This window comes from Lissotriton helveticus, chromosome 9 (genome assembly GCF_964261635.1).
Source record: "Lissotriton helveticus chromosome 9, aLisHel1.1, whole genome shotgun sequence".
NCBI lineage: Eukaryota > Metazoa > Chordata > Amphibia > Caudata > Salamandridae > Lissotriton > Lissotriton helveticus.
This window is the reverse complement of record NC_136070.1, coordinates 1,130,039,777-1,130,053,434: the sequence shown is the minus strand read 5'-3', so window position 1 is coordinate 1,130,053,434 and position 13,658 is coordinate 1,130,039,777. Positions and strand designations below refer to the sequence as shown.

The window sequence follows — 13,658 nt, the reverse complement described above, 5'->3', positions numbered from 1 at the left end:
TTGCCTTCTCTCTTGCTGGTCTAAGTCACTATCTATTGATGATCCTCTCCTCATTGATTTCGTTCACAGCAAGTTTACTGTGTGTTTCTGTGAGAAAGCGCCATCTTTCTTGCATGGTATGCCCCCACTTTTTGCTGAATTGCTGATGTGCTTTGACTGAGTGTGCCCTGGGCTCCTGCCAATCAGGTGCCCAGGGCCTGTGTTCCTTCCCTAAAACTGTATTAAAGCTGAAACCAATTGGCATCTCTGGCCACATGTCTGCCCCTGGTAAATGGTACCCAGGGCATTGGGACCAGAGAAGAGCCCTAAGGGCTGCAGCACTTATTGTACCACCCTTAGGGGCCCTGCACCCTGCCACCCACACCCTGCCTTGGCAGCCTGAGTGTCCTGGTGCAGACCTAAACAAAGAGTCGCCATAGCACACATCCCTGTGTGCCATGCCCACAAACCCACTGCCCTGGCATACATCAGTCGCCCCTCTAGCTGGGTGCCATATGCCAGTGGTGTGGGCACAGGTGCATGAGCCCTGTGCCCCAACAGTACCCAGGGCCATTCCTCGGCACTGTAAGTGCAGTGATGCCATTAAGAGTATATGGTGCTGGGAGGTTGTCCTTACGAACTCCACAGCCCCATAATGGCTACCCTGAAGACTGACAAGTTTGATATCAAACTTCTCAGCACATTAAAACCACACTGATGCCAGTGTGGGATTTAATGTAAAATGCACTACAGAGGGCATCTTAGAGATGCCCCCTGAAACCTAAGCTACAATTCACGTCTGGTCTGAGAGGCTGCCCAGGCTGCCACACAGCAGACATGTTGCTGGACCCCCTGGGTGAAGAGCCCCCGCTCTCCTGGGCCTGCAACAATGCACATCCTGGGCGAGGTGCTAGGCCTCCTCCCCCAGGATGGGCAGGGGTAAGCTTCAAAGGCATACCGCCTTTGTGAGCTTCTTCAGACCACTTGCTGTACTCAGCAACTGGCCCCCACCAGTTCTGACCCCCACTCTGGCGGGAAGCCTGTGCCAACTCCACCCCTCAGGTGGAAGAGGCGAGGTGAAGCACAACTCCGGCCATCTTGAGGATGGGGAGCCCTGCCCAATCAGAGATAGCCTCCTGCCCCCCTCCCACAGGAGAAGAGCGGAATATTGGTCCCTGCCCTTCCCCTACCTGTAACGCCCCTAAATGTAGTGTTTAGGGGTACCCTGAACCTTCCTTCCTGAGATCCCGATTTCGAAACAAGAAAGAAGAAGGAGACCTGCCGTGCAGCTGCTAACAAGAGGACGACACCAACTGACTTGGCCCCAGCCCTACAGGCCTCTTGATCCTTGAGCCTGCTGCTGCTAAATCCCGGTGTCTCCTGATGACAGCATCCCCAAGAACCCCGGAGGACCTGCCTGCCTTGACCCTCTTAGAGCCTGGGACTCCCACGAGCAGTGGCTCTGCTCAAACAGCAATACCCCTGGTGCCAGCCAGAAACCGCGAATCCAGCCCACTCTGCAGCCGCGAGCCCGGCCTGTGCCCAAATGGACAAAGACCCTGAGGACATCCCCCTGGTGATTCTGACCTGGAATCCAGTGCCCAAGGACCCTCCTCGACGACCCAGACGATGCCTGCAGACTCAGAACCAGGAACCCCAGCACAGGGTAAGATTTCCCGACATCCAAAGACACCCCTGCACCCGGAGCCCCCCGGCCGCCTGTGCCCAACTCCGGTGTGCCTACCTACCCTCCAAGATCCCAACTTACCCCTCAAAGTGTTGGTCGCTCCAGAAGATCCACCGTCCCCGAGCCTGCAGCCTTTGTTCCCTTTTCAAGATCTCCATTGAGTGACATTGAGCGCCCGACGGTTCAAAAGCACCCTGCACCCAGCCGCCCAAGTGCCCCTGGCAGTGCAACCTGTGTCCTATCCTACTTCCCCATTTGCCCTGAGCAAGTGGCCAGTAGTCCAGCTCCCACAGCCACCAACCGAAGGCCCACTGACTCTCATTGGATAACATTGTGCCTAACTACCTCTGTACCCGGCTGCCCCTGAGGGTGTACCAACCGTACCTACCTGACCCTGGGAGACCCCTGAGTCTATTCCCAGAAACTTAACTCTGCCAGTCGAGTACTTACCTAAAAGCCGTTAACTCACTTTTCTTCCAAAGGCTAACATTGACTAGTTTCACCTGGAAATTCTTGTGTGTGGAGTTTTGGAACTTTAAAATATTCACCTAAAATCAGCCGAACAACGAATTCCGATTTACTCACCTGTTATCAGGAGAGACCTCAGTGCTGCACCTTTTAGCCCTGCACCAACTCTGAAAAGTAATTTTAACCGTACTTACCAGTAACCTGAATTTTCTTCCATAGGAAACCATTGACGGTTTTTCTGTGAAATTTCTTCTGTGTCGATTTTTGAAAACTACAAATATTCTTTAAAAATCATACCAACTACCAAAACGTAATTACTAACCTGTTTTAGATAGAGGTCCCAGTGCTGAACCTAGGGATCCAGTACTGGATTACAAAAGTAACGTGGACCTACTTTACCTCCAAATTTAATTTCCTTCCATAGGATAACATTGGTAATTTTAGCTGAAAAAGTTTCTGTGTCAACTTTTAAAATACAATAATATTCCTTAAAATCACTACTCTAACCAAAACGCTTTTACTTAACTGTTTACAGCTCATGTCCCGGGACTGCATCTAGGATCCAGTCCTGTGGTTAGAAAAGTAATCGCAAACACAACAGTGATGGACAGAATGTGGATCAATGTCACACATTCACCCCAGTCCAAAGATCTGGGCCCAAATCCATCGTTTTTCCACTCCACACCACCCTGGGTTAGACAATGGCGATATGCAAATCAGCGCTGACCCTGTGCCCCATGGGAACAGTCCAGTCCGAACTACAAAAGCCATGTCCTTCCCAGAACGGAAACAAGCATCCGAGGACCGGCCCGGTTTCGAGGTAACACCTCTCATCAGCCCGGCTAGCTTGATTCCAGTGGTGTGGAGTGCCTGGGACTCACGTCTGAGCATCCCCAGTACACTTAGAGCGGTAATTGCAAACACAACAGTGATGGACAGAATGTGGATCAATGTCACACATTCACCCCAGTCCAAAGATCTGGGCCCAAATCCATCGTTTTTCCACTCCACACCACCCTGGGTTAGACAATGGCGATATGCAAATCAGCGCTGACCCTGTGCCCCATGGGAACAGTCCAGTCCGAACTACAAAAGCCATGTCCCTTCCCAGAACGGAAACAAGCATCCGAGGACCGGCCCGGTTTCGAGGTAACACCTCTCATCAGCCCGGCTAGCTTGATTCCAGTGGTGTGGAGTGCCTGGGACTCACGTCTGAGCATCCCCAGTACACTTAGAGCGGTAATTGCAAACACAACAGTGATGGACAGAATGTGGATCAATGTCACACATTCACCCCAGTCCAAAGATCTGGGCCCAAATCCATCGTTTTTCCACTCCACACCACCCTGGGTTAGACAATGGCGATATGCAAATCAGCGCTGACCCTGTGCCCCATGGGAACAGTCCAGTCCGAACTACAAAAGCCATGTCCTTCCCAGAACGGAAACAAGCATCCGAGGACCGGCCCGGTTTCGAGGTAACACCTCTCATCAGCCCGGCTAGCTTGATTCCAGTGGTGTGGAGTGCCTGGGACTCACGTCTGAGCATCCCCAGTACACTTAGAGCGGTAATTGCAAACACAACAGTGATGGACAGAATGTGGATCAATGTCACACATTCACCCCAGTCCAAAGATCTGGGCCCAAATCCATAGTTTTTCCACTCCACACCACCCTGGGTTAGACAATGGCGATATGAAAAGTAATCTACAAAGTAAGCAATTGCATTTAACCAGATATTCCCAATGAGCTCAATGTTGCCTTGTGTTTGAAATTGTGTTGCCTATTGCAACAAACTGTAACTATTCCATTCAAAAAGTCTATTGCCTATTTGAAAAGTATTTAACTAAAGTAACTCATCCTGAGAAAGTATATTTTGATACCTTGTTGGTTCTAAAATAAAACAACTATATATTTTAATGCAAAACCACTGACCTAGAGTTCAGTTCTTGAGTGTGTGAGACCATTTGCTGACTGAGTGTGTACAACAAATGCTTTACACTGTCCTCTGATACTGCCTTACTGCTCGACCAAGCTACCACTTTAGAGAGTAAGGTTATATCTAACTTTAGCCTCTGCCAAACCTCTGGGGACTGGGGACTCTATACACACTGTACCTTACTTTGGTCCAGTGTATATATAGAGCCACTTTCCTACAGTTTCGTTAGTGACTGAATGCATAGTGTAGTGGTGGCTGCTACAGAATGGGGCTGGTTGGGTGGGGTTGGATAATAAAAAAGGAAAATATCACTTACCTGATTATGGCTGCAGCTTCTCCTCTGTCATCTTCTCTTACTGGCTCCTGGCAGCACACAGGCTTCCCTAAGCCAATCACGACGGTGCTGTCACCAGCATGACAGCAGCTTTGTGATTGGCCTGAGTGACCTGTTTGGCCGCTTAGACAGTGCCTGGGAGCCTTGGGACTGTTCTCCACCCAGCTGTGCAACACAGCCAGGTGGAGAAATACTAAGTGTGCATGACTGTTTGGAAGGCCTAAGACAGCCGGCCAGACTGTCATGCGCACTTACTGTGCACCAACCACTCCTCCTCCCTCAGTCCCCAGCCCAGCCCCGCCCCACCCCGCCCGTAAGCCCATACTAAAAATAAAACGATAATGTTTTATTCTAATTTTATTTTTCCTTTTTCCACTTCTCTTAGTGCGGCGATGCTCCTCCACCTTAGCGGAGGAGCCATCGCTGCCATAGTGATGGGCCCCCCTGCAAAAAATGATGAGGGGCCATCAAGTCTCCCATATCTCAAAGCTATTCATCGGTGTTGGGCTGATTAAGTAATCCATAAACGATTGGGGGTTCAGTCTATGTTTTGGGGCACCCCTGCATCGCAGGAGCTGCAGGGGCCTATGTTACGCCTGTGTTCCATTCATGCCATGTTTTACCTCATGCGGTTCCCATTTTGATCTTTTTTTATTATTCTTTTTCATTGTGTATTCCTGGTGAATTCGTGCTTTTAGCTACTTCTTCTATGGGAAGGCTGATCGCGGTGTAGTTTTGATGAACTGGTCATCCAGAAGAGTTCCACTGAACATCTGAAAATAACTGTCTTCCTAAGTAATTGCTCAGACCGTAACATTATTGTGTCAATTCTTTAACATCCTATGGTGATGCCACCTAAGATCTTCCATCATCTTATCACCGGTGATGAATGGCTTTGTTAACATAAACTAATACAATTCCGCATAGGTGGTTTCGCAGAAAATGTGACTCCGTTTGCAAAAGGTTTGCAGCAATAACTTCTCGCGAATATCATTTTACAGTGCTGAAAATGAATTGTGTCTTCCATAAAGAGACAACTGCTAGCAATGCTAATTAGCTTCATTATTTTTGTTTCGCTCTGATAAACACAAGAATGACTTTAGCAATTACTGTAAACGTGTGCCATTAGGATTTTACCCTGCGTCTCTAAGATGTGAAATAATAAAATGAAGACCGGATTTATATCGTCTCTATATTGGTCTTGCTGTTATTCAAGAGCTTTTACTTAATACATTTTCTTTTAATTTTGAGAACTCGGTCTATGGGCTTTGTGCAAAAATAGAAAAAAACAACATTGCTGCTATGATTGTGATTCTAAATTATTGAATTATCTGTTCGGTAAATATTCGCTCTCCCTTTTTTTCCAGCACTGGTTATGGGGAATGTTTACTTGATGAACCAGTATCAAGAAGATACACTTTGCCACAACAACTTCCAGGTCTAATGTACAATGTTAATAAACAATGTGAGTTAATTTTTGGACCAGGATCTCAGATGTGCCCAATAATGGTTAGTACTGTTAGAGGCGTTTTCAAAATCATGGTGTAAAAATATGGATTACATGCTTATTAAAGTGAAAGTTGATATCTGATTTTGTACCACATTTTTAAGTGTACTTTAAGCTTTTTAGCAGGAATTGAACCGCTCTGAAATGGTAGTCTCAGCTTGATTGTATTACATAGAGAACATTGAATTGTATTTGAATCTTTATTATTTTTACAACATTAAGCAGATGCAGTGCAGACGCCTCTGGTGCGTCAACACGGAGGGCGCTCACAAAGGATGTCGCACCCAGCACACGCCTTGGGCAGATGGGACTGCATGTGAACCCGGAAAGGTCAGTAAATCTGACCTAAAGCAACCTTACAAGAAGTTCCCCAAATGTGAAATGCAGTTACCATTTCTTTTTATTGTCTAATTTACCTGCTTGCGAGTTACATGACTGAACCAGACCTCTTTTCTATAGCAGCTCTCCTCTCTTTAAACTGTATTCTACGCTTATAATAGCTGATCTTAGTTGGAAGAAGTAATAGCTTACAGTAACTATAATAACAGAACAAAGTTTTATTATTCTGATGCATAAATCTGCCTGTGGATTCCTCACCTTTTGAATAACCCCTGCGCCAGCATTTCCGCGGAAATTCTTTTCCTAGCTCTCCCACGTCGACGAGGAGGTCATAATAGCACGGCTCCGCTCGTGACTCCGTATGATGTCATCGGAGCCATAAGAAGACCTAGTCGGCATGCTGACGTCAGTTCCCTTTTTTCCACACCGTTGACGCGTAATGTATTTTTTCTGGGACTCTCTGTTTTCAATGAGATTAGTTTGTTTCTTCGTGTCTTCTTTAACTTTCTGTAGAAATGGGTACTTCGAAGAAGTCTGGTTTCAAGCCCTACAGGAAGTGTGGTGGTCACATGTCTATTACAGACCCACACCCTCAAAGTCGTCGACCTCGCATACTTCGAAGTCTAAGAAGCATAAGAAGTCAAAGAGGAGACACAGTTCTTGACGACGCTCTTTGAAGGGCAAGGCTTCGAGGTCGGCTTCACCTGTTCAGCGATGCCGGGGAAAGGACTTTGTTTCTCTGTTGCCTTCTCCTTTTCCGCAGGCGACTCCGATCCACTCGCCGACTCCAAGTGGTTCGCCAGCATCAAGAGGCTCTTCAACGCCCAGAGGGTCTCCGGCGCCCAGGGAGTTTTCTCCTGTACTTGTGACTTCGCCTGAGCGGGTGTCATCCTCACCGACTATGCAGCCTCAGCCTCCAGTTCAGCCTCGGATGGATCCTAATCAAGGAGGTCCAGATTCCTACCCTCCTTTTCCAGGACCTAGAGCGGATCCCTAGTATTTCCTAAATGCAATCTTTGGCATGTTTGCCAGGGCATCCTACCCTACTGGCGCGCCTTCTGGCCCTGTGGGTCCGCCTGCCTTTAACCTGGGTGTCCCCCCAACAGTACGCCTAGGCACCTTTTGTGCCTGTTATGCAGACAGCTCCATCATGGCTGTTTCCAGCACCGAGGTTTTCGACCCCGAATCCTCAAACTCCATCTGGTGACAAATCGGCGCCATCTTGGATTTGTTCCACGGCGTTGCCTGTTTCTGAAGGTCCTCCTTCAACGCCAGCTCCATTGTCTCGGGCGCAGCATCCGATCCCCTGACGCCGATCCCGAAGCACCATTTCATGAGGGATGCACAAAGACTGCTAGAAGAGTATGAGTATCGGCTGGAACAGGAGGAAGGAGAGATATTCGAATTTGAGGGCCTACAGGAGGCCAGTGGTTTAGATACTTCCCCAGAGTGTGCGCTCTCTTCACCAAAGACTGTCATCTCACAGGATGTTGCTCCTTATCATATGGTGATTAGGAAAGCTGATGAGTTGTTGGATCTTCAGTTGTCTTCAGCAGAAGTTAAGTCAAATATTTTTACTGAAGTGCTTAATACTTCATCTGTTAGTGAGCCTCTTCTGCCTTTCAATAAGTCGTTGACAAGCCTATCTTGGATGTGTAGCAAAAGCCCTTGACTGCTCCTGCAGTTTCCAGGTCAATTGCAAGGAGGTATTGACAAGCTCCTGGAGACCAAGCTTTTCTATCTGCACACCCATCTCCGGAAAGCTTGGTGATTCAGGCTTCTTGCTCTAAGCAATCGTCTGGGTCCTTACCTACCACCCCAGGGGATAGGGAGTCTAAGAAGATGGAGCAATTGACCAAGAAAGTGTTTTCCTCAGCAAGCATGGTGTTGAAGTCAATTAACGCCACTTGCTTGCTTAGGAGGTTCAATAATGGCTTTATGGACTCTGTTAAGCAGTTGGCCCCTAAACTTCCTGAGGATGATCAGGTCCATTTTCTTGAGGCTCTTTTGGATTCTCGGGCAGCTCCCGACTAGTCATTCAGTCGGGTTTGGACACTGTAGACTTGGTTGCCCGAGTAATGGGTTCTTCAGTTGCAACGAGGAGGCAAGCCTGGCTCAGATCTTCTGGATTTTCTCCTGATGTTCAGGCTACTCTGTTGAATCTGCAAAACACACAAGATGATGGATGGAATGTTGCTCATTGGCAAAACATTCACCCCCAGTCACAAATCTGGGTTTAATCCATCGTTATTTTGCTCACCATGCCACCCCAGTTCAGACATGGCCATATGCAAATCAGTCTTGACCCTGTGCCTCATGGGAACAGTCCAGCCCGAACTGCCAAGCCATGTCTTCCCTGGACCGGAATCAAGCATCCTAGGACCGGTTTCTGGCTATCAGCCGTCATCAGCCAGGATAGCTTGACTCCAGTGGCGTAGTGAGCACGGGACCCACGTCTGGGCATACCCTTCCCACATAGGGCGAACAGCAAAACACACAAGATGATGGACGGAATGTTGCTCATTGGCAAAACATTCACCCCCAGTCACAGATCTGGGTTTAATCCATCGTTATTTTGCTCACCACTCCACCCCAGTTCAGACATGGCTATATGCAAATCAGTTTTGACCCTGTGCCTCATGGGAACAGTCCAGCCCAAACTGCCAAGCCATGTCTTCCCTGGACCGGTGGCCACAGTGATCATGAATGCCTCCACTCTAGGGTGGGGTGCTCATCTGGGGGATCTGGAGGTCAAAGGTCTTTGGTCTCCAGAGGAAAGGTTGCTTCACATCAACCTTGTGGAATTGAGGGTGATACGTTTGGCACTGAAGGCCTTCCTTCCTTCCCTTCGTGGTCAGTCAGTTCAGGTCCTTATGGACAACACTACCGCGATGCAAGGTGGGGTAGGGTTGTTTTGTCTCTGCAGAGAGGCTCTGCGACTTTGGTCCTGGGTTCACGTCCATCAGATTTGTGTAGTGGCAAATCATCTGGCCGGTGTGCTGAATGTTCGTGTGGACAGTCTCAGCCGCCGTTACTCAGCCGATCACGAGTGGCAGCTTCATCCAGTCCATCTTGTCTTCAAGAGGTGGGGATTTCCTAGGTTGGACCTCTTTGCCACTCGCGAGAATGCGCACTGCCCGTTGTTCTGCAGTCTCCAGTAACCGATGCAGGGAGCACTGGAGACGCGTTTCAATTGAATTGGAGCTCGCAACTCCTCTACGCGTTTCCCCCCATACCTCTGATTCCTCGAGTTCTGAGGAAGATTCGCCAAGACTGGACCCAAGTCATATTGATTGCTCCGGATTGGCCAAGAAGGGTGTGGTAAACAGATCTACTTCACCTCTCATTGCACCCGTCGCTCCGTCTCCCTTTCAGGGCAAACCTCTTGCAATCGCAGGGACAGGTTCTACACCCCCACCTTTAGAGTACGCACCTTCATCCTGGAGATTGAACGGGGCAACCTGAGTTCTTTTTCTCTCCCACCGGATTTGGTGGATGTTATTTTATCATCCAGTAGACACTCCACCACATCTATTTATTCCTCCAGGTGGTCAAATTTGTGAAGTGGCATGGAGAGAAGTCCACTGACCATTTGAAGGCTTGTTTGTCTGATGTGCTGAGTTTCTCTCTTACCTTGGCTCAGCAGGGTTGTGCTGTGGCTACAGTTTAAAGTTATTTGTCGGCTTTAATTTGTTTGCCGGACCAGCCATCTTTGTTTAAATCTCCTGTAGTTATGAGGTTCATTAAGGACCTCACCAATAAGTTTCCTCCCACTCCTTTTATTATGCCTCAGAGGGATTTAAATCTTGTTCTTACTTTTCTGATGGGTTCTCCATTTGAGCCTCTTCATAGATTGTCCATTGAGGCTTCTTTCTTTCAAAATGTCTTTTTTGATCGCTATTACCTCGGTCAGGAGTTCTAAACCTCCATTCTTGACCATTTATGCAGAAAAGATAGTTATTAAGACCAGGGCTGCTTTCCTGCCTAAAGTGGTTACTCCTTTCCATTTAGGACAATCCATTACCTTACCTACCTTCTATCCTCCACCTTACCCTTCCAAGGAGGAGGAGAGACATCGCCTGGACCCTGAGAGGGCGGTCATTTTTTACCTGGACAGGAACAGGGAACTAAGGCTGCATGATCAGCTCTTCTTGGGCTACATTGGTCAGAGGAAAGGAAAAGCTGTTCACAAGCGAACTCTCTCCAAGTGGATCTTCTTGTGTATCAAGATCTGCTACGCCCCCTGTCCAAGAAGGAGCCTTCTGAAGGTATTAGAGCTCATTCCACCAGAGCTAAGTCTTCTTCTTCTGCTTTGGCTAGAGGTGTTCCTGTTGTTGATATTTGTAAGGCAGCAATTTGGGCCTCCCTGCACACCTTTAACGTGTGTGTAACCACATACAATACCTTATCGAATCTTGTACAAAAAATCGATAAACAAAAACTGGAGTATACTTAATACCGGACATCTCCATTGGAAAAAAAACTATTTTTTTCATTTAAAAGAGCCAGGAGTATCAATGACACACTGGTGAACACACGCCCCAGACAACATACTACAGAGGTAAACACGACAGTACTCAACGCTTGGGGCCTTCCCAGCGTGACTGGGCACTTCCCCGTGTGGTAACTGCATTGTGTGTCATTTAACCACAGCGACAAAAACACTGAATCTAGAGGTGAATAAGATCTGTACACAAAGATCTCACACAAATTGCAATAGCCACAATGTCGTATATCTCATCACTTGTCCGTGTGGTCTACGGTACGTAGGCATGACCGGGAGAAAAGTCAAACAACGCATCTGTGAACACAGAAGCACGATCAGGTGCAAAAAGATAACCACCAAACTGACTGAACATTTCCTGACCATGAATCACACCACCAACGACATACGGTGGACTATAATAGAAGTAGTAAAATCAGGAGAACATCTCACAGAACGTCTCTTTGAAAAAGAACAACGCTGTGTATACAGACTGTCAACCAACGTTTCCGGCCTGAATGACAATATACCTTGGTACACTATCAAAAAAAGATGAATAATACTGCATAACAATAATCTAACTGCTTCCTGCCGAAATGACAATATACCTTGGTACACTGTCAAAAAAAGGAATAATACTGTATAACAACAATTAAGCTGCTTCTGTCCTTAAGAGCAGTGGTTAACGATTGTAGATAGGGTTCCCCTCTCATTCCACCCCAAGAAAAATACTAGAAAAATCAGCACTTGAGAGAGCCAATCTGACTCTCCTACACCCCGGGGAAAAGCCACTGTCTAAGTAAAGAATCAACAGAAACAAAAAACTACCACCCTGTCCAGCCATGCAGTTACAGGCTTACCCTTCTTTTGCGTTACTGAGATCACCGCTTTCTGTGTGACTGGAAACATTATTGTTTTTCCGTTTAAACTTGTGGTGAAAACCTACTGTTGGCACATACATTTTTCCCCTCTCTGCCCCCATGTTAACAACCATCGACGGGTCTAATAAAGTTTAACAATTTGTTTTAACAGTGGGTATCTTTGGATACGCCCCCTGGCTAGCAACACAAACAGTGATGTTTTTACACACGATCCCTACAACTGGGATCGGACGCACGCCCTCCCACCACCGTGATCATCTGATCACGACGCACGAGTTACGCTTGCCCGCCGCCCACGCCGCGAAACCGGCCTTTTTAAACAGACCACAGGTCGCCCATTGGCATCGACGGGACTCCGTGTGGTCTTGAGACAGGTTTATGGCGGGCCGCCATTAAGTGACAAGTAAGTGGCTGGGTTTTGGGTTTGCGGTCCGCAGTATAGTCTAATACGATCAAATATCGATATCCCCTGACGGACCTCGCAAACAGAACGCTCACTTACAGGCCCCCGCACAGTCTCCATGGGGTCCAGCTATAATTAGCAACCAGTAAGTTCGGCACTTTGTTGAGTGCACTATCTCTGTCTAATTAACATCGGTCAAGGATATCCTTGGTCTTTTCACCCTAATCTAATGATTACGTGTATTACCACGATATGCCCTCACCCATCACATTGATTCTTGCCACAAGGAAATTCAATGTGAGCATGTCCAAACAAAGGCATGCTATTCACCATTAAAACACTGAAGGGTGAAGTGGATATTATTTAAACACGACATGCCGGAAAAAAGGAAACATAGTCAACACTGGAACCACTTTCACTGTGTAATCAGCTAAATATATCGGGACCGCATGACACCCACTGAAACAAGCATTGGAAATGCAATAGGTCTCGCATTAGAAAAGTTGTAGCTATTGGTCTTGTAAATGAACATTTTTATTTATGTGTTTGTTTTTAAAATAGCTAAATTGATAGCTTTGTCATTTACAATGCCAATAGTTATAACTTTCGCGAATGTGACACCTATAGCATTTGTAATGCAACATGTTTTGTATTTACGTGACTTAGATGGCAGCTCTGGTCGTTAGGCCACATCTGCGGTTTACCTGCAGCACAGAGTACTACTACATTAAGTGGTGTGACAAGCAGAAGTAAAAGAACTCCAGTTTCTTTTGAAATCAGAAGCACGCTAAAGGGGGAAACAGTAGTGAAAGGACACGTGCTCGGTGTGTAAAATGTATTTAGGACTCGATGCGTATATATTTTTTTTTAAAAATCACAACATCTGTGCTTAATTCTCAGTTGTTTACATACAAAAAAGGAGCAAAACTGAGTGAAGTTGGGCTTCAATACTACACATTTTCCGTTACTTGGAAATTTTAGAATATGTAAAAATATAAGCCAGCTTGCCATTCCCTCTTCCCCGCCACCACGTATTTTATGAAAACTGAGACTGGTATAAAAAATCGGAGCATTCAGTGGAGGCTGGTAGGGGACAGGGGGGTGGGGGGTGGGGGGTGGGAGGGTGCTAGGAAAACAAGACGGAGGGAAGGGGAGGGGGGGGAGGAGAAAAGCGACACGGCGGGCAGGGGAGGGGGCGGAGCGGGGAGAGCCAAAATTACAGAAATGCAGCTTTCCAAAAGCAATAGACGAAGTGCTGCAGAACTGGAAGCTGCCGGAGCCGCACTCAATGCACATTAGGACTGGAAGGAGAAAAGCGTAACTTCTCACGAGCCCAGTTACTTTCACAGAAAAATCGGAACATTCAGTGGAGGCTGGTAGGGGACAGGGGGGTGGGGGTGGGGGGTGGGAGGGTGCTAGGAAAACAAGACGGAGGGAAGGCAGAGAAGGGGCGGGAGGAGGAGAAATGCGACACGGCGGGCAGGGGAGGGGGCGGAGCGGGGAGAGCGGCGATGAGGGTGTGAAGCAGCAGGGGCCTTTGAAGTGAAGCTAAGCTTCACTTCAAAGGTGTGGGAGGAGTGCTGCTGGGGAACAGATGGCGATTTGATGATGTGCCCGCGCATTTTAGGTCAATGCGCTT

General features: G+C 47.5%; 1 protein-coding gene across 1 annotated transcript in view; it reads left to right on the top strand.

The window, feature by feature from the left end:
* The window catches only part of ADAMTS9 (ADAM metallopeptidase with thrombospondin type 1 motif 9), a 934,075-nt gene that overhangs the window by 285,837 nt on the left and 634,580 nt on the right, over positions 1 to 13,658 (top strand). Inside the window, 2 exon segments of the mRNA XM_078661546.1 lie at positions 5,774 to 5,915; positions 6,139 to 6,243. Of these exon segments, the coding sequence (XP_078517672.1) occupies positions 5,774 to 5,915; positions 6,139 to 6,243 (247 nt within the window).